The following is a 24,757-nucleotide window of genomic DNA, read 5'->3' on the forward strand; positions in this document are numbered from 1 at the left end:
AGTTCAATCACGTTGCAATATTTTTTTTAACCTGTTTTACATCAGGTCAGTCTTCGCTCAAGTTCTCCACATCCCTCAATTGCCTGCATCCTAAAAGTCATTTTATTCCTACATTTTCCCACCCAGTTCTGCAGAAAATTCATTGGCCTGGAACAAAATACACCTCCCTGCATAAATACTGCCTGCTGATGCTTATCTTCCTTTTCTTCCCCATGAAGAATTATGATGTTTATTTGTTGATAGTTAAAATATTTTATTTTGATCTGGATTGGAAACAGAAGATATCAAAAAGTGAACATGGCCACCAAACAAATTCTTTTTTAAAAACGACAGATGAAAAGATAACTAAATGGGCATTTTTATGTTGGATGAAGAAAAATCTTACACCAAAGGCAGAAATAATTTAGAGTAGGCAAACAAGCATCTGAAGAGAAAAGGTGATATATTCAATTGGGAGCTTTAAACATATCAATCCCAAAACATTCTTTGAAATTATTATCAAACAAAATAATTTAAAATAAAAATATTCTTTTCAAAAATATTTAGATTTCAGATTTATCATTAGAATATAGATTATGACATCACATACAACCCTGAGATTCTTTTTCCTGCAGGTGAGGCAGAATTATTGATAATGCAAAAAGAACTGTACCCAGCATAAACATATAAACAAAGAACTGTAAACAGATAACGAATGCAAGCAAACTGCAATACCAAGAGAATTTTTTTTTTAAATCAATTAAGTGCAAAAAGAATCTTTAAATGAGTCCCTGATTGAGTTTGTTGTTAAAGAGTCTGATGGCAGAGGGGTAGCAGCTGCTCATGAACCTGGTGGTGCAAATCTAGAGGCACCTTTACCTCTTTCCTGATGGTAGCAGTGAGAACAGAGTGTGTGCTGGGTGGTGTGGATCCTTGATGATTGTAGCTGTTCTCTGATGGCAGCATTCCCAATAGATTTCCCAAAGGTGGGGAGGGTTTTGCCTGTGACGTTCTGGGCTGTGTCCATGACTTTTTGCAAGGCTTTACGCTCTGGGGTATTGGTGTCCTCATACCAGACCATGATGCAGCCAGTCAGTGGACTTTCCACCACACATCTGTAGAAATTTGCCAGGGTTTCTGATGTCATACCAAACCTCTGCAAACTCCTGAAGAATTAGAGGTGCTGACATGATTTCTTCATGATGCCATTAGTGTGCTGGGTGCAGCAAAGATCCTCTGAGATAGTGATTCCGAAGAATAAATTTGCTCACCCTCTCCACAAAACAAACTTTCCCAACAATCTCATAATTTTCCTTTATGTTTGTTATTTGACTGTCTTCTTGACAGTGATCACTTTTATCTCATTAAGAAGTATTTTGCTTTCTTTTTAAGATGCAGATAGCCATCTTATCTTTTGTTTTGCTTCCTCTCAGTTGCTAATTCCATTTATTTACACGTATCAATCTGCATTAATGATTAATGCAGATTGGGTGATCCCAATCTTCTGTTTTATTTTCAAACTGATTTTTATAGAGCCAGAGATGTATAGCATGGAAATAGGCTGTTTGGTCCATCACATGCAAACAACCAGTTGGCACCCACCTGATATCATCCCATATCCAGCACCTCCCCAAAACCCTTGTATATACTCACAATTTTTGCCCTGACAATAATAGACTGTCTCGAATGCCTTTTTCCACGTGTGAAACTGAGAGTTTCTCTTTACAAAGCTCTGATTTAATTACTGTCCAAATTTGCTCAAACACTCATTGTATTTAAGTGGGAGAAAGGAGAAAATACTGACCATATCTCTAGTTTAATAATGTTGCTTTACATAAATTGTGGGTTCAATTAGGCATTTCCAATTAAACATTACAGATTTTAAAGATGGTTAAATTTTTAGTCACTTTGCATTAAATAGACACAAATGCACATCCAATCCAAATGTACTGAAATTTAGTTCTGTTAGTCGAAGGTTATAATCTTGTATTTGAATAAGAGTCCTTTGAAGTGGTTTTCTAACCAAGTCATGTACATGAGAAGTCAATTTCACAGTGGTTGCACAGAGGTTGTACAAACAGCCAACGTGTATCTTAACATGCTACAATTACCCAAAAGTGAAGACAAGGAATTTGAAATGCATAATTTCTTGCTCAGACTGAAAGTTCATCCATGTGAATAAACTCATTCTGATGGCTGGTGACATGCATAAAATGCCATCATTTCAAATTGAAAGTCAAAGCACTCTCCTGCAATGACCAAATTGGAATTTTATATTTATGGCAAACTTCGTACAGTTTGGGTTTTTCAAAAATCCTATTCGCGCCATCAAACCAAAGTTGGTCACCGCTCAGCTTAGTCAGTCAACCTCCTGACCCTTGCAATCTGGCTCCGACACAAGTCAAAGAGAGAAGCTGCCTTAAAATGAACAACATGCATCCTTCCATGAAAAAGCATAACCAAAAATCATTAGATAAAGTAATTTTCACACTTTACACTGCAAAGCTACAGTGCAGCTTTTCAACAGACAGTTCATTGTCAAATCCTGGTGACAATTGCTCCCCAAGACAACCTCTTAACAGCAAGGACCCATAAAGAGTGCAAAGTCATAGCAGAGGCTTTAGCCCCTTCAGTCCTTCCAGATCCCCATGCTTCTCCTCTTCCTTGTTCTTTACGAACCATGGTCAAGTTTCCAGTTCTGTTTTCAGCCAATATCATTTGTTCAAAATACCTCAGTTTCTGCATGAGCATTATGACCTCAAGGGAACAATTACAGCTCATAAGCAGGATTGGTTCTCTTTGCTAAAAAATTACAGGATCATCAGCTTGGCATTGCCTCTATTTCTCAACATCTTCTGGATGTTGTCCTCTCCCAATATTTACATTTGGAGAACAGAGTCTCTTCAAAGAATTTGAGGGTCAAGTCAAAACTTGACAAAATTACTTATTTTTTGAGACCTGAAGACCATTTAACTGCAAAAAAAAAAAAACCTCACTATTCTTCACAGGAATGTTAAACAAAATTTGATATGGAGTCACAAAGGAGAACTTTGGAGGAGGTCACCAAAGGCTTAGGAGAAAGGGCAAGTTTTGAAGAAGTGACTTAAAAGAAACAGGAAGAAACCTGAATATATTTAGGGGACCTGAAAATAGAAGTCAATGACAGAGAAAAGATAAATCAAGGTTCAGCAAGAGGCCAGTATTAGTGCAGAGATTGGATTGTTGGGTTGGAAGAGGTCAGCAACTCAACCATGTAAGACTTTATATTCAAGCATGTGAATTTTAAAAGCTGAGATGATGCCATCCCAACAGTTTATGGAGTATGAATGGCACAAGTTAAGAGCAAGGGCAGTGGAGTTCTGGATGAGGTCAAGATTGTAGCACGATGGAGAATCTCGATTTGAAACATCAACAATTTTCCCGCACCCCCACCCACAATGACGATGAGTTCCTTCAGTAGATCGTTTCTTTGGCTGCAGGTTCCAGTACCTGCAGTCATCCGATTCCAAATTATTGGAATTGGAAAGCGGGAGTTGTGAGGGAATTGGTGATTGCCAGGGAATCAACTGAAATTCCAAGCATCCCTTATGATCTGCAGGATGTTCAAAAAACAAAAAGTATACAACTTCATTCTCAGCAAGACCAAATTACAAAAGCATGAAGTAACAGTCCTTTTTCATGTCAATAACAAACCACACATTTGAACTGAACTCATAATCTGTAACATACAATTATAAGCATGTTATGGTCAGTACTTATGAAGTAGGTCACAACTTACGGCAATCCAAATAGTCTGCTTATGTAATAGATAAATTAAAATAACTAATGTTGAAAGTAAAACGGTCATTTGAACTGAATTATATACTGTACACATAACCATGATTCAGTTTCCTTCACAGTGCTGCCAGTGTGCCACTCGAGTCAGATCAGATACAATTTATTCTCATGTGATAAAACACAAATGCAATATCACACGGACTGCCTTGAGATTCCCATAAGGCAGAGAAAGATTCACCATTTAGCAACTGTCTGGTGCCTCTTTCAGTCAGAGAAAGAAAAGCAAGTCTCCCCAGAGTCGAGTGTCTGTGGATTTTCCCCCAGTTCTGCAGCCACACAAGATTCCAGTTCAGCAACCCGAGCCTAGATTCATACCTCTGACACAATGAAGCCTTTGGCTCCCAGGGCCTTCAGGACCTTCCTTGCCCTTAGCACTCTCTCGAGTCCCAGTTCTGATACCTGGTTCTCACGACCAAGTCTACAGCAGTCCGCAGCCTGGTGTGAGTCCTTTAACCTCAAGTCACCAGCGGTCTGCAGCCTGCATGGGTTCTTCACCTGCAAGTTGCCAACAGCTCACCACCTGTGAGTGTCCATCAGCCCCAGACCCCCTCGCTGGTCCGCCACTGTGATCACCATCCTTAGGATTGTCTTCTCTACAGTTGGGGGGGGGGGGGGTGTTTTCCCTTTACTGGTGTCCTGCACCAGTCAATTTCTCCCCGGAGTCTGCAACCCCTTAATGCCACTGCCAAACACAAGCACAAACATCTTGGGCCCAGACCCCATCGTCGCAGAATTTTAAATAAAACACTGTTGGCTCCTTAACAGACCACATAAAGCCTGTACAACCCATGGGCAGCATGACTGAGGAGTAGGACCACCTCGTGGGAGTGCTGTGACTCCGCTACCCACTCTCTCCAGGTCCATGGCAGTGGCAACAATGTTATCAGTTGACAAAATTAAAATTATTTATTAATATTATGCTTTGAATTGTTCATTGTTACGTGTACCATGATTCAGTGAAAAACTTTTTCTGTGCAAAGTCCACCTCTACATAGGACAGCAGGTCGTGTAAGAATAAAAACATAGCATTACAATCAAACAAATGTGCAGTTTAGTGTCAGACAAGACAAAAGAACAGGGTGTGATGTTAAATAAAATAGTTAAGCAGTTGGGAGTATAAACACCACTACAACCAATGAATTCAAAGTTTAGACTATATTTTGGAGGGTCTGTGAGATGTGATGAGAATTTACTGTCATATTCACAAACACAATGTACAGATGCTACAAGATTCTGCAGCTACACAGGAACACAAGATTCACCAACTACAAATTAAGTTGCCACAATAGACCAAGTCAAAAACGAGATAATACATTTCAAAAGGAGAGAGAAATATTCACCACTGGTTACTGAATACATCAACTTAGCTCAACAATTTCAGCCTTGTGCACAATGACCAGGTGCCTCACAATGGAACGGGCATACAGTACCAGCTACTATTTCAGTACAGTAAACGCTCACTTTTGCCCAAACATCAGCAAAGTAATTGACTGGCTGTAAAACCCTCGAGGAGATCAAGCAGCATGAAATATTTCAGTTCAAATTAATTTTATAGCTTCAACGTTTCTTATTTTAATTTACTCTGTTACATGAGTAGACTATTTGATAAGAAGCCATGAACTTTGCTACTTTTCGCAAGCACTAACCATAACTTACCTTTAATTGTTTGTACAGATTACAAGCTTAGCTACCTTCCTGGTTTGGATTGATATGAGAAAGGAATTTCATTATATGAATGTTCTGTCTATACATCTGAAAAGAGCTGCTCCGCCTTGCTAAAACTGTATAATAGGCTGCGGTTGGTCGGGGGGGGGGGGGGGGGGGGGGGGTGTGGTGTGCAAGAGCAGAAAAGAGGTTTGCTGATGCAGGTAGGCAAAGGAGGAAAACTCCTTCTAGATGCTTCTTCTCAGGGAACCTTTGGTTTTTTTTGTCATTCATCCCCATTTTATGTTCACAGATTCTGGGCTTCAACCACTTGGAACAGTTTCCCTTTATCAACCATGCCAAATCTATACATGGTTTCAAATACAAGTCCCTTGACAATCACCTGTGCACCAAGAACTTCACCATTTATTTCAGTTAAGCCACACAACCGAAGTCCCTCATCACTGGAATCACTTTAGCAGTTCTCTTCTGCACCATTTTTGAGATCTTTAGAACTAGATACTGTACTCTGGTGATTAGTTCATCCATGACTTCCTTGCTCTGCTCTCTATGCCTCTGTTCTAGGTTCCTGTACTTCTGTACAACTATTTAATCAACCTACCATTCTATTTTCAATAATAAACACATTCACAGCTCTCTCAGTTCATGTATCCCTTCTGAGATTGTCCCTCAGGTTAAGACTGCCTTTCCTGATTCTTCCTACTGAAAATTAACATGCTGCATTTCTCTTCGTAAAATGTAATCTGCAGCATATCTCCAAATTCTACCAGCCTATCGAGAGACTTTGGAATCTATTCTCATCCTCCTCACAACGTGATTTTCAGTGTTATGTTATCCACAAATTTGGAAATTACATCCCGTCCAACCAAGTCAAGGCAATAGAATACAGAACCATTCTTCAACTTGCATTCGAGTTTCATCAATAACAGATAATAAATTGAAAAGACTTGGTCAAATACATTGTGGATATTTTATATGTCTAATGATAGTGTGGCATGCTACACATTACAGCCAGAAATAAAGAGTCAACCACTTTTAACAAATTTATATACAGATGAGAGCTTGAAAATATAGCTGTCCTCTAAACTTCAGTTCCAAGAACCAGCATTCATTAAATTCTGATTTTTTTTTTCTTTATTAATTTTGCAAATAACAAATTTTCCATTCATGCTACTATTGCCTTTTTATTCCATGGCATTCATTTTTTTATTACAAGAAGCCAACTGCATCCAATTTATAATTTCTAAGTTCACAAACGCCACATCACCTGCATTTTCCTCGTTGGACCTGTTAATTCATCAAAAACCAATTAAATGTAAATTGTTTCTCTCCCCATCAGGAATGCGAGTGAGGTCAAAAAAAAAGGAAAAGAGCTGACCATTTGTGCAAGGCAGACAGTGGGGGGTCAAGGGGGCACAGCAACTCTTGCGGGTGAAAGATTTTTGAAAATTTACACATAAAATTACCAGTTTAAAACCTCTTTTAATGCACCTTGTTCCCCGTTTCAATTATCACTTTGCTGCTTTATTCCGCCTTGTTCTTGACTTTCAAAAAAAAAAACACTGGCCGCCACTGATCACTGACACTTTCTTGCCAAAGCCCCTCTGCTGCCGGCCGGGAGCCCAAGGTCTGTTGCACTTCTGCTCAAAGGTAGCAGTGAAAAAACCGATGGGCTCCAATCTAAGCTCCTGAACATGGAAATCGTTCAAAATCACGGAAAATGGATTTTAAAAACACAGAAAACTCACATGCCCGCCCCATGGATGTCAGACAATAACTGAAGGAGTCAATGGCTAATTGTCCAGAATCCTCCATCGTGAGACAGTCTCACCATTTAAGTCTCTTCACAACGAAAAGCAAAAGACAGACTATTCCAAAATCATAGACCAATAGCTTAAAATGTTTCTTAATTCAACTTGTGTGGGAAATAAATGCTGTGTCAAAATTGGGTAAAATCATCCAGTGGTCTCAGAAACTACAAGGCGATATAAATGTTTTAAACCAACAGAAGTCATCTGATCACCAAAGCATCCATCCGTTCCCCAAGAACAAACTGTTTATGCCACATGGAATCTGCCATGCTCATGTACTTGACCTCATGAAGAAGAAACTGGCTTCCAGAATTAAGCAAGGGTCTCTAAGCCAAGACATTAAATCTATTCCTCTTACCACAGATCCTGCAAGATCTGATTGTTTAGTGGACAAATGGGTGCAGTCAAAATCTTAACAAAGAAAGTTATTAAATAAGAAACAATGTCAAAAATTGGACACCTGTGTTGCTGTAATTAGATACAGTCCCATTTTCAGTTCAACAAATAAATGGACACCAGAAAAAAGTATGAAACGACAAACCTTTAGATGCACTTCTCTTCCACTGAAATTGAGTGGTCAGAATTCATAGAATCATGAAATGGTTACAGCACAGGAGGCCATCCAGTTCCAATCTAGACTCACCTCAATAACCTCAATCCCATTTGTTCAAATGTACCCCATAGCCCTGCAAATCGTCTTTCCTGATTATCTGATTGACTTTTTAAAGCCACTGATTAATTCTGTTCATACCACACATGAGATAGTGAATCCCAGATCATAATTATTCCATCAAATTTTCATCTTCACGTCCCTTTTGTAAATTTTGTCCCAAGATTTAAATTCAAGTCTCTCAGACTAACTTCTATTTTCTCTGAACAAATTGGTTGGTCATCTTATAAACTGACTGGAGATCTTGTATAACTATCAAATTTCACTTCTCTAGCTTTGAAGAAAATAAGCCCAGTTACTCCAGTCTAACTATACAGCCGTCTGAGACCACTCATACTTGGACCTATTCTGCATTTCCACATAGTTTCTGAAGCATTATTGATAGTTAACAATGGAACCCTTGAGAAAAATTCTGTACATAAACTCCAACATGAGGACAAGTATAAGATAATGTAGAAGTAGGCAAAGTCCAAAAAAAAAACAGCACTTGCTCAAGTAGATTCGTATCTTGCTTAGTTCACAGGAGGCTTTTCCATACAAGAGAATGCTAATGGATTCTGAACAGAATGGGTCATCACTGCCAGATGCAATGCTAATGGTGCAATCCTCTGGGAACTTGACACAAACCCTCAGCCTCCCTATAAATGGTCATGTCCATCGAGTTTGCATCCAAGGCAGAACCTCTGGTCGAGCGCAGCTGTGCAGCCAAACAAAAGGGAGGAGTCAGCACTTTTGATCACATCCAACAGGAGAGAATGAGAGATCATGACATATAAACATAGAAGATAGGAGCAGGAGTAGGTCATTCGACCCTTCGAGCCTGCTCCGCCATTCAACGAGATCATGGCTGATCTTAAAGTTAAGTACCCTGTCCCCGCCTTCTCTCCGTAACCTTTAATACCCTTATACTGAAGAAATAGATCTAATTTCATCTTAAATATATTTAATGAACCTGCCTCTACTGACCTCTGTGGCAATGAATTCCACAGATTCACCACCCTCTGGGTCAAGAAATTCCTCCTCATCTCGGTCCTAAATGGTTTGCCTATTATCCTCAAAACATGGCCCCGGGTTCTGGATTTTCCCATCATCGGAACCATCCCTTCTGCATCCATTCTGTCCAGTCCTGCCAGAATTTTATATGAGATCCCCTCTCAATCTTCTAAACTCCAGCGAGTACAATCCCAATTTGCGCAATCTTTCCTCACAAGTCATTCCTGCCATTCCAGGGATCAGCCTCTGCACTCCCTCCATTGCAAGAACATCCTTCCTTAGATCAGGTGACCAAAACTGCACACAATACTCCAGGTGGGGTCTCACCAAGGCCCTGTACAGCTGCAGTAAGGTATCCTTGTTCCTATACTCAAACCCTCTTGATATGAAGGCCAACATACCATTTGCCTTTTTAACCACCTGCATGCTCGCCTTCAGAGACTGGGGTACAAGTACCCCGAGGTCTCTCTGCACTTCCCCATCTCTTAATCTATTGCCATTCAAATAGTAATCTGCCCTCCGGTTTGTATGACCCAAGTGGATCACCTCACATTTATCCACATTGTAGTGCATTTGCCATGTATCTGCCCAGTCCCTCAATTCATCTAAATCACACTGGAGCTTCCTGACCCCCTCTTCCGTGCACACAACCCCTCCTAGCTTAGTGTCATCTGCAGACATGCAGACATTCTCCCAAAACAGGTGTAGGTCAGTCCCCAGCAAAGGTTCACACTCATTAAGCCAGCACATCAGTGCAGTCTCGCCAATCTCGCCTAGGCAACTCCTTGCTATGGGTGAACCACCAGTGAACAGTGATAAGGAGGGGCTTTAATGCACCCATTTACTAACATCTTCAAAATTCCGTCTGTGCAGTGGAGGGCAAATCAGCCCCTTGCAGGGTAGCACTGAACAAAGTAACTGGAACCATCAACAAAAAACACAATTTCTGCTGGTAGACGTGACACAGAATATTGGCCACACTACAGATCGGCCAGAGCAAGTCTCCAACAGCAGAAAATCCCCCCTCAGCACAAGTTCAGCAGAAGGTCAGACCTGGCTACGAAAACAGGGGAAGAAATTCATGTCCACCAACACTCAAAAGCCAGGCAAAGATAACACGTCAAATTTTGCTTTAATTTCACCAAATCTCTAAACGATGTTACAATTGATATGAGAATTTAACTTGATCAAGGTTGCATCTCTGGTATCTAGGCTGACAAATTATATCAAATGTGTAGCTGTCAAAATGGGTTTTGATGAAATGTTCTACCAAGTTGCTGTCATTAAGTCCTAGAAGTGTTCACTAACAGAGAAACACAAGTACTTAATAAATGATGGAAATTTGAAGTGAGCATTGAAAGGCAAGACATTTCTCCTGCATCACAGCACCCTGCAAAACAGGCCACCTGGCTCCAACTGCAATCTCAATTATTACATGCCAGGCAGTTTCAATAGTTTACTAGTCAAAACTGAGTGGCCAGAAATGCAAGAAATCCTAAAAGAACAGAAATTGCCAAATCTGAAAAGAGTTCAAAACCACCTTTACATATACGTGTCCTCATAGTTCTAACTTAAGGAAGTAACTTGCACAGGATGCCAACAAACAGCATCGTTCCAACAACCCTGAGTGTTGGGAAATGCTCTGATAATTTTGTGGGGTGGGGTGGGGGTCAATGGAGAACCTGCTGCCACCATTCCTCTCCTCTTGCCCAGTTGATGAGAGGGGCAAGGAAGAACCAGCACAGGCTTCAGCTGAAATGGTCTTCAGCGAAAGTTAGTCATCACTGGAAGTTGCCAGTAGAGGCACAGTGGCTGCACTTTAGGGCTAATCAATCAAAAATGCTAAGCTCTCTTCCTTTATCAGTTGCCCTTTCTTTATTGGACATGTGGATAACAAGGGAAATTAGAGACAGCATTAGGTCCAAAGAGAGAGCATATCAATTGGCCAAAAAAAGTACCACAACCGAAGACTGGGAACAGTTCAAGATGCACCAAAAGAGGACAAAGGGATTAATCAAGAGAGCAAAAATAAATTACGAAAGTAAGCTTGCGGCAAATATAAAAACCGACTGCAAAAGCTTTTATAAATACGTCAAGAGGAAAAGATTGGTGAAATCTAGAGTAGGTCCTTTGCAGTCGGAATCAGGGGAATATATAATGGGGAATAAGGAAATGGCAGACCAAGTAAATTCTTACTTTAGTTCTGTTTTTACAAGAGAGGATACAAATAACCTCCCAAGGATGTTGGGAAACATAGAGACTAATGCAAGGGAGGAACTGAAAGAAATCAGTATCTCTCAGGACATGGTCTTGGGGAAATTGATGGGATTGAAGGCAGATAAATTCCAAGGGCCTGATAATCTACATCCTAGGGTACTTAAGGAAGTGGCCATTCAGATAGCAGATGCTTTAAGAATTATTTTCCAGAACTCGATAGACTCAGGATCAGTACCCATGGATTGGAGGGTAGCTAATGTTGCCCCACTATTTAAAAAGGGGGGTAGAGAAAAAGCGGGGAATTATAGGCCGGTGAGCCTTACATCAGTAGTGGGCAAAATGATGGAATCCATTATTAAGGATGTAATAGCGGAGCATATGACTAGCAGAGAAGGGATCGGACAGAGTCAACATGGATTTACAAAAGGTAAATCGTGCTTGACAAATCTATTGGAATTCTTTGAGATGGTGACAGGTAAAATAGATGGGGGAGAGCCAGTGGATGTGGTGTACCTGGACTTCCAAAAGGACTTCGATAAGGTCCCGCATAAACGACTGGCTTACAAAATCAAGGCTCATGGGATTGGGGACAAAGTATTGATGTGGATTGAGAACTGGCTGGCAGGTAGAAGACATAGAGTTGGGATAAATGGCTCGTTTTCTGAGTGGCAGGCGGTGACCAGTGGGGTGCCACAGGGATCTGTACTGGGATCTCAGCTGTTCACAATTTACATTAATGATCTGGATGAGGGGATTGGATGTAATATCTCCAAATTTGCAGATGACACTAAGCTAGGAGGGGTTGTGTGCACGGAAGAGGGGGTCAGGAAGCTCCAGTGTGATTTGGATAAATTGAGGGACTGGGCAGATACACGGCAAATGCACTACAATGTGGATAAATGTGAGGTTATCCACTTTGGTAATACAAACCGGAGGGCAGATTACTATTTGAATGGCAATAGATTAAGAGATGGAGAAGTGCAGAGAGACCTAGGGGTACTTGTACACCAGTCTCTGAAGGCAAGCATGCAGGTACATCAAACGGTTAAAAAGGCAAATGGTATGTTGGCCTTCATATCAAGGGTTTGAGTATAGGAACAAGGATACCTTACTGCAGCTGTACAGGGCCTTGGTGAGACCCCACCTGGAGTATTGTGTGCAGTTTTGGTCACCTTATCTAAGGAAGGATGTTCTTGCAATGGAGGGAGTGCAGAGGCGATTCACCAGGCTGATCCCTGGAATGGCAGGAATGACTTATGAGGAAATATTGCGCAAATTGGGATTGTACTCACTGGAGTTTAGAAGATTGAGAGGGAATCTCATAGAGACCTATAAAATTCTGGCAGGACTGGACAGAATGGATGCAGATGGGATGTTTCCAATAATGGGAAAATCCAGAACCCGGGGCCATGTTTTGAGGATAACAGGCAAACCATTTAAGACCGAGATGAGGAGGAATTTCTTTACCCAGAGGGTGGTGAATCTGTGGAATTCATTGCCACAGAAGGCAGTAGAGACAGGTTCATTAAATATACTTAAGAGGGAATTAGATCTATTTCTTCAGTACAAGGGTATTAAAGGTTACGGAGAGAAGGCGGGGACGGGGTACTGAACTTTAAGATCAGCCATGATCTCGTTGAATGGCGGAGCAGGCTCGAAGGGTCGAATGACCTACTCCTGCTCCTATGTTTCTCTGTTTCCTACCACACAGCAGCGAGCAGTAAAGTATTACATGTGGCAATGTAACAGCAGAGAAAGTGTGGAAGTATCCCAGGACAGGGCCCCTGATTTAAGAATAGTCCAGGCTCTTGTGTCAGCCTCACTAAGAAGAGCTTTTCTCTGCAACATAAAATACATTTTTTTTCTGACTTTTGCCAATTCTGGTGAAACAATTTTTAAGCTGAAACAGTAAGTTGTTCCTTTCTCCATAGATTATTATCAGGTTTATTATCATAAGGATGTATCACGATGCTGTCGAACTCACTCATTCCTATTAAATTCACATGTTGTACTTCTGAGCAGAAATTGGGAATCAAGTCCATAATTAAATGTTCTTCTCTTTCCCCTGCATCCCCATAATATGAACATCAATTCATCTATTCCTTTATCATGAAAATTGAATAGTCCTGCCAAAAACAAACATTCATAGAGTATTGTTTTAACATAGCTACAAGTCCCTCAAATGATTATCACACAAAACACTGGGGCACCAAGATATATTGACAAATAACAACCTGTAGAATGAACAACTGATAGATTGAAGAAGGAAGTTTCAAGGCTTGGGACCTAAGCATCTGAAAAGTACAGTTGTAAACGGTAGAGCAAATAAATTAGAGTTGTGCAGGAGCTTAAAATTATGAGGACTGCAGAGATCAAGGAGTCTGGCTGAACAGGATGAAAGCACTATGAAGTGACCTGAAAACGAGCAATGAATTTAATTAAAACACTGGATTGAGAAGCAATGTAGGTCCATGAGCAGATGCCACAGAGAGGTAGATGACAGGCAGTGGACTATTACAGCAAGTCTGAGTCTTCTTCTCTCACAATAGTCCTTCAAAATAACCCGAAATGGAAATGGCTCTAAACAAGGGTATTTGAAGAATTAAACTAAGGCTGAAATTCAATATCGTGAGGTAATGAATGACCCATTGACCAAATTGCCACAAATCCAAGACTATTTTCCCCGGGCATGAGGTCAATAATTTTCCATAGTTTCAATGGTTCATCACCAGACCATTATCACATTACATATTCTTTAGCAATGCTTTGGCCTGGCCTGGAAGAGCATGTTTTTTTCTATTATTGTCCTCTACACAGACATACAACAGGTTTTTCATTTTATCACCTTCACTTGGAATGAAATATAATCACAGATTAATATTCAAACATCATGCATGCCATGCACAATATGGAGTATCCATTAACAATGAAAAAATATTGAATGTGAAAGAAATGGATCTATGTGAAGCATAGAGCAAGCAAATTCCTCCTATGACTAGAACTTCAATCATTTTGAAATAATGAAATCTGTCAAACGGATGGTGCGAATTCCTCACATGAATAGCCACATTTGTAAATCCATGTTTGTACAAAATAACTCCTGCCCTAACAGCTTCAAGCCATTGCCTCCATTAACCCCCATTTTTATCAATGTCAGTAACTTCACCCCAATTGTTCAGTTGAAAGTGCTTGCCAAACTGAATCAGAACTGTTATTGCTGCATACCCTCCTCTACCCCCACCATCCCTTCAATGGGCAAAATGCTCCGATGTCCACCTTAAAAGATTCACAGAAATGGGAGTACCTACTTTAGTCTTAGTTAATCTGCTAAATTATTTTTCAGTGTCACTATACCATTTTATCTCAGATGCTGCATTTCATGCATAGTTCTGTATGCGGGTAAAGCAAGACCAACACATGCTTTTACTTTCTCTCTCTAATCACACTGTAGTGCTCTCAAGAAAGGTCTGTTTCTCTTTGCATTTCTGCCATCTCCAATAATCCTTGAGGAACTGGCTTAATGCATAGGATATTGATTAACAAATAACTGTGGTGCACAAGGCCAAGACATTAATGGCTTTCCCAATGTCATTGATCAAGCAGAGAAAATGCAACTACTTTGGCAATACATCATTTCCTTAAACGAATTGTGTCACAATCAAACTCATGGAGTAATTTCACTAAAACAGAAACCTGTTCAGTACTAAATTCAGGTGGCTAGCCAGTTAACAGATAGCACACCACAATCTCATTATTAAAGCTATATTTGATAAAAGGCAAAACAAATTTATTAAAGCCCCAGAAAATTTAAGCTATAAAGAAAAGGATTATACGAGGCAGCAGATTCTGAGTCAGTCAACTGCAAAAATACCCAATCACGGGCAAGCTTATTATAAGTCGGTCACCTTAACAGCACTCCATTTGAATCGCAAAAAGTTAGGTTGCAGGTGCAGCAGGTTATTAAGAAGGCAAATGGAATGTTGGCCTTCATCGCTAGAGGAATTGAATTCAGGAGTAGGGAGGTAATGTTGCAACTGTATCAGGTACTGGTGAGACCGCACCTGGAGTACTATGTCCAGTTCTGGTCTCCATATTTGAGGACGGATATACTTACTAGGTTGATCCCTGGGATGAAGGGGTTGACTTATGATGAAAGATTAAATCGTCTAGGATTGTATTCGCTCGAGTTCAGAAGAATGAGAGGAGATCTTAAAGAAACATATAGGATTACGAAGGGTATGGATAGGATAGATGTAGGAAGGTTTTTTGAGCTGGCCGGGGAAACTAAAACGAGAGGACACAGTCTCAAGGTTCGGGGGAGTAGACTTAGGACAGAGATGAGGAAAGATAGTTTTTCCCAGAGAGTAGTGAATGTTTGGAATTCTCTAACCAGGGAAGTGGTTGAGGCTGCCTCATTAAACATATTTAAAATTCGGTTAGATTAATTTTTTACATGATAGAGGAATTAGGGGATATGGGGAGAAGGCAGGTAGGTGGAGTTAGGTCATAAATTAGATCAGCCATGATCTTATTGAATGGCGGAGCAGGCTCGATGGGCCATTTTGGGCCTACTCCTATTCCTACTTCCTATGTGCCTAACCTTCAAAAATGTCTTTCACTTACCAGACGCATTGCAATAGGGCATCTAGTCTTCATTTCCCATGAAACATACAAACCAACAAATATTGTTACACTAGTAAATTAAGCAAGGTGATAAAACTCAAACACTGCTCAGACCATTCCAAAAGAAAAATGGCAATAAAACCAAGGCCTAAAACACCAAAACTGACGAACATGACATTGAAAATATAACACTTCCAATACGGCAACATTCCTGTGCAAATGCATAGCTTTTCAGTCTAAATTACATGGCACCATTCACACAAATGGGCGACATTGAAGGTTTAACTATGGTGGCTATCATGCCAGAATACTGCAGAGGAACAAGATCCATTGGAGACTTTAACCCCATAATAGGATGGGACAGCATTAATTATGCACAAGGAGAATTAACCCTCCCTTTCCAGAACAAAATTAGAATTGTCAAGTTGTTCCCAAGGTGAGGATTACTGGGGTGGAAAGCCTAAACTTTGAGTATATATACCCAGTTATTCAAAATAAATATGTAAAATAATTCATCTGCATGACAACAGCAACTGCATTTCCTATGACCGGGGGGAACCAACAGTTGATCCTGAGTTAAAGAGGGGAAAAATGAGCTGATCAGGAAAATAATTGGGACTGGCTATGACCATGCAGTAGGGGGAGGGAGAAATAGGACAGTTGGCAAAATAGAGAATTTAGGTTAAAGTATTAAAACACAAAAGATGTTCATGGACACCTGATAAATCCAGAAGGCCAGGAGGGACAGGCAGTGGGGGCTAGGAGTGAGGCATTTGCTTAAAGAGATAAAAATCAAAATGATTCCGAACTCCGGAAGATTTTGAACAATAGCAGGTGTCTGGCCCCAATGATCCCAGATAAAAGGTTAGGGACCTGTATACGTCAATATGCATGAGCTCATAATTCTATAGAGTGTTTTACAATGATATGCAAGTTTAGCTTGATCCATCCAATGTTCTGCATCTTGCAGTTGAATTGGTTGGTAGTATCATTATATTTGCTCACAAGGATGTGCCCAAGGAAAACTGATGTCTATGGACTCCAGTACCGAGAGGACGTCTTTTGTAAAGAAAGGAGGAAGGTTCGAAGTAAATCAATGCATAAGAATAAACATCCTGCTCTTCTACAGAGTGGCATTGTCATTTGGAGCTATCTACCTTTGTAAAACTGAAGCTTTAAGTATGCAACTAAAATGTGAAACTGAAATTTCAAAAATTGTATTCTTACTATATGGAATGCAGTGAAATTATATACAGAGGCGTTGATATGGAGATCCATCTGTTGCCCATGCAGTGGGACCTTCCCTCCCTCCCGCTTTTCATGCTAACAATAGGTCAAAAAGGATGACTAAAGTCAATACAGTTTGGTGCCAACAGCATCGCAGGAGTTGCCGTGCCATTGTTCGGTCGGTGCAGCAGCCAGCCTCCTTCGGGACTGACAAGTCCGATGCGGGACAGGCAGGCACGGTTGCAGCGGTTGCAAGGGAAAATTGGTGGGTTGGGGCTGGGTGTTGGGTTTTTCCTCCTTTGTCTTTGGTCAGTGAGGTGGGCTCTGCGGTCTTCTTCAAAGGAGGTTGCTGCCCGCCGAACTGTGAGGCGCCAAGATGCACGGTTGGAGGCGATATCAGCCCACTGGCGGTGGTCAATGTGGCAGGCAACCTTTAAACCTTTAGTAAAACAATGACATAATCTAATAATTTATTAATCAGCACCGAGTTTGATTGCCAGGGATATGCTGTAACAACAGATTATTTTAAAAATCATGAAGAAGCATGTTTTTATTTATTAAGTGTCTGAATTTTCAAACTATCACAAGTCTCATTACCAACAAAAGCCATCCAACTCTTATAAACTTACTGGAGTCTAGTTTTACTGATCATTTTAAAGGAGGAATAAATTTTAATGACAAGGAAGATGTAAATATTCCAAAATCAAAATAGTGGAGACACCGGATATCTGAAATAAAACTGAAAATGTTGGAAATACTCAGTTAGACAGAACATGCAGAGGGAAAAACAGAACAAATGTTGCAGTTTGACAATCCCTGTGAAAAGTCATGAGATGCAAAAAATTGGGACTGACAGATATATCTCAAAAGGGTGGAAATCCATGAGTAAATGACCAAAGGTAGGTCAGGAGGAATTATACCTTTCAAGTAGCTTCTTGGCTCCAGAGCTCTTTCTATACATACTAATGTGCACACACCCTCCTCCTTCGGTTCTCATGCAAAAGGGGGAGGGGTGGCAATTTTGATAGGAAAGAAAATATTGGAAACTCAAAGGTTTTCAATCTGAAATATTAACTCCTTCTCTTTCTAGAAATATTGACTGACCTGCTGAGCTTTTTCAGCATTTCCGGTTTTTATTTCAAAAAATTGTACAGTTTACATCTCCTTCAGACAGGCAGTGTTGTTCACCAATGCCTGTTTCATACTCTTTCATCCCACTCTATCATCTGTTTTATTTTTCTCTTAATTTCTACTGGATGGTATACTATCAAGTTTGTAATACAAACCTGGTATTTTCGCCATGCCTTCTTTCTTTTCTTGCATCTTAGAACTTGTTTCATGTCTCACTTTTCCCCAGGGTTAATGATTTAAGAACATAATCTTCAATTCTCTCTAATAATCAGCAGGCCTGCTGAGTATTTTATCAGCTGGTTTCATCTAAATGCATTAACAATAACTTGATGAATCCAAAGGAAGAAAATTACCCAACAGTTCCAATTTAGTATCATTCCATAGATTTCATCTCTGGCAGAAAATTAATATAGATTCAACCTCATCCCTTTATGTATAGAGCTGGATTGTCCGATATTCCTTCTTGTACAAACCCTGGGTGAAAACAGTCACTTATAGAGAGAGACAATCTAATTCTGATACAGGCTGGAATCCTTTTCACTGCTCTTCAGAGTCACTGAGCGTCTATGAATTCACCACAGCGCCCCACCACAGCCCCCGCAGCGCCCCACCACAGCCCCCGCAGCGCCCCACCACAGCCCCCGCAGCGCCCCACCACAGCCCCCGCAGCGCCCCACCACAGCCCCCGCAGCGCCCCACCACAGCCCCCGCAGCGCCCCACCACAGCCCCCGCAGCGCCCCACCACAGCCCCCGCAGCGCCCCACCACAGCCCCCGCAGCGCCCCACCACAGCCCCCGCAGCGCCCCACCACAGCCCCCGCAGCGCCCCACCACAGCCCCCGCAGCGCCCCACCACAGCCCCCGCAGCGCCCCACCACAGCCCCCGCAGCGCCCCACCACAGCCCCCGCAGCGCCCCACCACAGCCCCCGCAGCGCCCCACCACAGCCCCCGCAGCGCCCCACCACAGCCCCCGCAGCGCCCCACCACAGCCCCCGCAGCGCCCCACCACAGCCCCCGCAGCGCCCCACCACATCCCCCGCAGCGCCCCACCACAGCCCCCGCAGCGCCCCACCACAGCCCCCGCAGCGCCCCACCACAGCCCCCGCAGCGCCCCACCACAGCCCCCGCAGCGCCCCACCACAGCCCCCGCAGCGCCCCACCACAGCCCCCGCAGCGCCCCACCACAGCCCCCGCAGCGCCCCACCACAGCCCCCGCAGCGCCCCACCACAGCCCCCGCAGCGCCCCACCACAGCCCCCGCAGCGCACAGACTCCAGTTAAAGCCATTCACAAACCAGGTCCAAACCTCTGTTACAATCAGGGTCTTCAGCACCTGAGGCCCTTTGGGAGCCTTTCTTGCTTTCACCACCTTTTGAATTCCAGTTTTGATGTCTGGTTCCCACAACCCAGTCACCAGCCGCCTGCAGCCTGGGAGGATCCTTCATCTGTTAGTCACCCACCACCTAGGTGGGTCCTTCAGACACTGAGCCCCTCACTGGTCTGCTGCCATGGTCACCCATCCTGTCAGGTCATCTTCCATTCTTCTCCTTCTCAACTTTCGGGGGTGGGGTATTCTCACCTTTTCTGATGCCCTGTGCCAGTCCATTGCTCCCCAGAGTCTACAACCCCTTATGGTACGCTACCCAACACAGGCCCTGACATCTTGGGCACAAACTCTTGCAAGAAGTTTTTTTTAAACCGTAGGCTCCTTTAACGGGTTTGTTTACAGCTTGTACAGACAATAGAACCCTGAGGAGCAGCACTGTGTCTACCCTCCTCGCTCTCGCTCTCCAGGGTCCACACTAGAGGCAGCACAGCTATTACAGCAGCGCTGATGCCAGCGATCAAACCAAGGTTCAAACTTTCTTCTTCTGTCTACACACAATCCATCATTTCCATAACGAATCAAGAAAACTCATTTTAAACACTTCATGGCCAAAAGTGAAAATGACTGATGGCTTGCACCTGAAGAAATCACTCATGTTGGAAAACAAGAGCATTCAAGTACTTAGTTATAGTAAGTAATTATTTTTTATAAATGCTGTCCACTTATTTAATGGGATTGCAGGAGCAATTAATGCATTGTTCACAGTTTTCAGTGGGGGATAATCCATCTTGAAGAATACATCATGATGTTTTGGTATATGTATACATGCTCATATCGTCATCCTACTGGACTGCAGTGTCTGCCATCTGCCTGTTTCTCAAACAATGTCATGGAGTCCAGAACATTTCAGTTCGCAGAATCTCAAAATTCTCAGCACATGCATAGTTTTGTAAATAAACCGATTTCTTTTGTATATATTATTTGCCTTGATTTGATGCAGACACTGATTTTACAATGATCCTCCATTGAACGACGATACCATTCCAAGGAAACAGATCGATCATAATCCAGCTTGTTATGTAATGTTCAAGGAACCATGGCATGTGCAAGATGGTGTAATTACTTAAAAATCTTTGTTAAATGATATGTTATTTCTCAGAAAAAGCAAATCTCTTTGTGTAAAATATTGCAACTGCTGGCACCTCTATCTGCACTCAAGAAATTTAAATAGGTTTACACATCCTCAGGGTTATCCTAATACAAAAAAAAATGGTGAAAACATTCAAGTCAAACAGAAGCTATAGAAATGAAAAAAAGTTACCTCTACCTTCCATCGGAAGCATTGCCTGTTTCTCTTTCCACGCGCGTTGCATGACCTGCAGAGTGTTTCCTTTATTTTTTGTTTTTATTGCAAACTTCCAGCATCTACAGCATTTCAAGTCTGGTTTGAACTGTATTACAAAGTAGATAAATATAAAACCCATTCCATTTACATGATAATAAAAGCTGTTATTTTTAATGCCATTTTTAGATGGTCAAAACAAAATAGGTTGATAAAGAATTTTAAATCAAAGCTCTTGAGTATGATTTTTAAATGCATTAAATTTGTTTGTTTTGATGCCACAGACATCAACTTTTCTGATTAAATAAAGCCCTCAATCAGAAAAGACCAGGAAATACTTTTGGTTTGGAAGTCATTTGGAAGTCCAACTGCATGAAGCCTTCATACCAAGAGGGAACAGCACAAAGGCTGTCAAGGCTTGGGATGCCAAGCAACTTCATCATTCCTGAGCCAGTTAATTATTCCCACTGCAATTTTAGCCTGTGCTTTATCAGGTACACAATGGCACTTCACTTCCACCTTGTCAACAGCTATACATGCTGGCTTTCTCCAGATATTCACACTCTGTAAATGTATGAGACAACTCCGCCAAAATAAAAGATATGAATGCCAGCACAATTTTCTAAATAGGTGCCTTGAAAGTCACAAGCATTACGCTATCCAACCCTGTGAGGATCACAGCCACTTCAAGCCATTCTTCAATTATATCCACAGCTGGCACCTTGTGCCAGAAATCAATGGCAAGACTAGAATTTTGAAGAAACCACAAAAACTGCAGATGCTGGAATCTTGCATGAAGTCTCAATAAAGGGCTCCATCCCAAAAAGAATGGCTGATAATGGATGCTGCCTGATCTGCTAAGTCCCTCCTGGTCCCCTTGGTTCACTCTTGCCTATTCCCTACTCCAGAGTCAGGAAAAAAAGCAATGCTCAGAGCTGGAAAAGTCACCATCTTTCTGGTTCCGTAACTCTCAGTGAGCAAGGAAGAGCCTTGTGCAGCTGCACATTTATTTACTACACACTAGTTGGACAAGTTGTACTAGTGGACAAGTTGTACTAGTGGACAAGTTGTACTAGTGGACAAGTTGTACTAGTGGACAAGTTGTACTAGTGGACAAGTTGTACTAGTGGACAAGTTGTACTAGTGGACAAGTTGTACTAGTGGACAAGTTGTACTAGTGGACAAGTTGTACTAGTGGACAAGTTGTACTAGTGGACAAGTTGTACTAGTGGACAAGTTGTACTAGTGGACAAGTTGTACTAGTGGACAAGTTGTACTAGTGGACAAGTTGTACTAGTGGACAAGTTGTACTAGTGGACAAGTTGTACTAGTGGACAAGTTGTACTAGTGGACAAGTTGTACTAGTGGACAAGTTGTACTAGTGGACAAGTTGTACTAGTGGACTAGTTGTACTAGTGGACTAGTTGTACTAGTGGACTAGTTGTACTAGTGGACTAGTTGTACTAGTGGACTAGTTGTACTAGTGGACTAGTTCACTATTGTTCCTGTCTGCATACAATTCACCTTCATTCCTGATTTACAAATGATATTGATAAAAATCTGTTCAGTTTTAACTAAGAGGCCTTCACTATTCTCATCTAGTCCATTCTTAAAATATCAAGCACCAATATAGTCATATCAAAGAATTAAACAGGAAATATTTGTGTTTTTTTTTTAAAAAGGACTTGATATTGGGAATTACCAGTATCAACTCTTGAATTGAGACAAGATAAATTTGCCCTCTCATGATCTAGCAATCCTCTTAATTTTGTTATGGATTGGCGAGACTTTGTTAGCACTAACAAAGGAACAGCAATGGAAAATATCCACGAGACATGGTAAATTCAAATTAATAGTTTTTAATTAATCTATAATAACATGACATTTCTTACTTAAACTCGAAGAGAGATAGAGAGAGAGAGTGTGTGTGTGTGTGTGTGTGTGTGTGTGTGTGTGTGTGTGTGTGTGTGTGTGTGTGTGTGTGTGTGTGTGTGTGTGTGTGTGTGTGTGTATATCAGGCCTCTTTAAACTCACAATTCTTTCAATGATTTGTCCTTCAGAGAGATTTTCCTTCATATAGGAGTGACAATTTTCTGGGCACAAATGAGAAGTGGTTTTACTTATTTAAAAGCCACTTATGTTGTATCTCCTGTGAATAGGAGAATACAAGTCCTGTCTTTCCAGGAGGTCAATTTTTCAAAGCCACTTATTTTCTGTATTCCCTTTTTATTTGGAGTAATACAATAACAACACCTATTCTGTTTACTGTAATTCAACCCTGTCTTTCACAAGGTTCCAACACCTGTGTCATACAGGGTCTTAACTTCTGTAAACAGATCCAAAAATGTCTAAATTTAAAAATATATTTCTCCAAATCAAGTGACATTATATCATCAATGAGGTCAGTCCCAATCCTTAGAAACCACATACTGGAATCCTAAACAATTTTAGTTTCATTTCGGCAAAACTTCTTGTCCGACCTTATCTCTGTTCAAAGGCTTAATTGTTTCTAAGAACCACACCTGATACTTGATTTTCATTTCGAGAATGAACTCTCTTCTGAGTACAATGGTTCTCAGTGTGTATAACCTGTAATGAACCCACAACTAATCAAAGATGTATTTATATAGCTTACATTTCTAAATATTAACACAGATCCATTACAGCCCAGTGAAACACTCACTGTTGTAATAAGCACTCTAATCAATGTTAATTAATCTTCTGAGCAAAATAAACTCTCAGGACATTCACCTTAAGTTTTGGCCCATTTTTCAAGTTCAAGTTCAAATTTATTGTCAAAGTTCATACACGACATCACATACAATCCCGAGATTCTTTTTCTCCCAGGCCAGGGAGAATTTCTACTTATTAGTGTAATTGTACTCAAAAAAAAATTCATATGCAAAAGAGAGAAATGTTAACAAAGAAGGAAATGTAAACAAACTGACTGTGCAAACACAAAAAAAAATACAGTAATAAATAATGTCCAAAGTAAGAGTCCTTAAATAAGTCTCTGAGTCTGTTGTTCAGGAGGGGTAGCAACTGTCCTGATGTGACAGATTATAGATAAGTTTTTGGGCGATAAATTGGGGCAGATTTTTTTTAGTGTAGGTCACATCCAAATACTTAAAAATTGATCTTATTTTAAATACCAGAGCTCTGCTCATGCGAAAAGCTTTTGCAAAAACATATCTATTATCCGTCACGCTAAACCTGATGGTATGAGTCTTGTGGCTCCAATACCTCTATCCTCGTAGTAACAGTGAGAACAGAGCATGCCCTGGATGGTGTGAACCCTTGATAATTGCTGCTGCTCAACGGCAGCATTCATGTAGATTTTCTACATGATGGGGAGAGTTTTGCCTATGATGCACTGGGCTGTGTCCACTACCTTTTGCGGGGCTGTCCACACAGAGGTATCGGTGCCCCCATTCAAGGCCATTATGCAGCCTGTCAGCAGACTTTCCACTAACACATTTGTAGACGTTTGCCCAATGATTCTCCAAACCTCCCTTATTTTTCCCCACATAATTAACATTTTTAGTTTCTGAACTGTAAATGTGCATCTTTTCCTCCATTTTCAAACCTTTTTCAAACTGAAAGATCTATTCCATTTTAAATTCTGGTTCTATGTTTTAGTCCAAGAGCGACATTTTTTTTAAAAATTGCACTTTATTAAAAGGAGACAAAGACTTTGAAATGAATGCTTGGCCAGTTAATCAGGAGAACCAAGTAATAAACTAACTGACTGGGTCTGGGTCAAACTCTTAAGCATTATTGTAGGACAACATAGATTTATCCAGTCAACAAATAGGTACATTCACTGTCAGTGTCCAGAGTTCACACATGTATATTTGTCGATGATGCTGGGAATATAGGTTCAGTGGAATCTTCAAAATGCAACCGAAAAAATTTCTGCTCTTTGGGTTTGTAAT

The 24,757-nt window shown here is 41.1% G+C and overlaps 1 protein-coding gene across 6 annotated transcripts in view; it reads right to left on the reverse strand.

The window, feature by feature from the left end:
* The window catches only part of LOC138759023 (lysine-specific demethylase 4B-like), a 445,720-nt gene that overhangs the window by 345,616 nt on the left and 75,347 nt on the right, over positions 1-24,757 (reverse strand). The window contains exons 6-9 of one of the 6 annotated variants that reach the window (XR_011354595.1): positions 23,345-23,411; positions 20,808-20,931; positions 18,309-18,459; positions 16,880-17,461 (exon numbers count right to left, since the gene is read on the reverse strand). The exons of 2 other annotated variants lie outside the window; for them this stretch is intronic. Coding sequence is in view for 1 of the 4 variants with exons in the window: in XM_069928807.1 (XP_069784908.1) it covers positions 8,611-8,659 (49 nt within the window). In the remaining 3 variants the exon portion in view is untranslated. Of the gene's footprint in view, positions 1-8,589; positions 8,660-16,879; positions 17,462-18,308; positions 18,460-20,807; positions 20,932-23,344; positions 23,412-24,757 lie in introns of those variants that run through there. 3 more of the 6 variants (XR_011354594.1, XR_011354593.1, XM_069928807.1) reach the window with 3 other exon arrangements.

This window comes from Narcine bancroftii, chromosome 3, assembly GCF_036971445.1.
Source record: "Narcine bancroftii isolate sNarBan1 chromosome 3, sNarBan1.hap1, whole genome shotgun sequence".
Lineage (NCBI taxonomy): Eukaryota > Metazoa > Chordata > Chondrichthyes > Torpediniformes > Narcinidae > Narcine > Narcine bancroftii.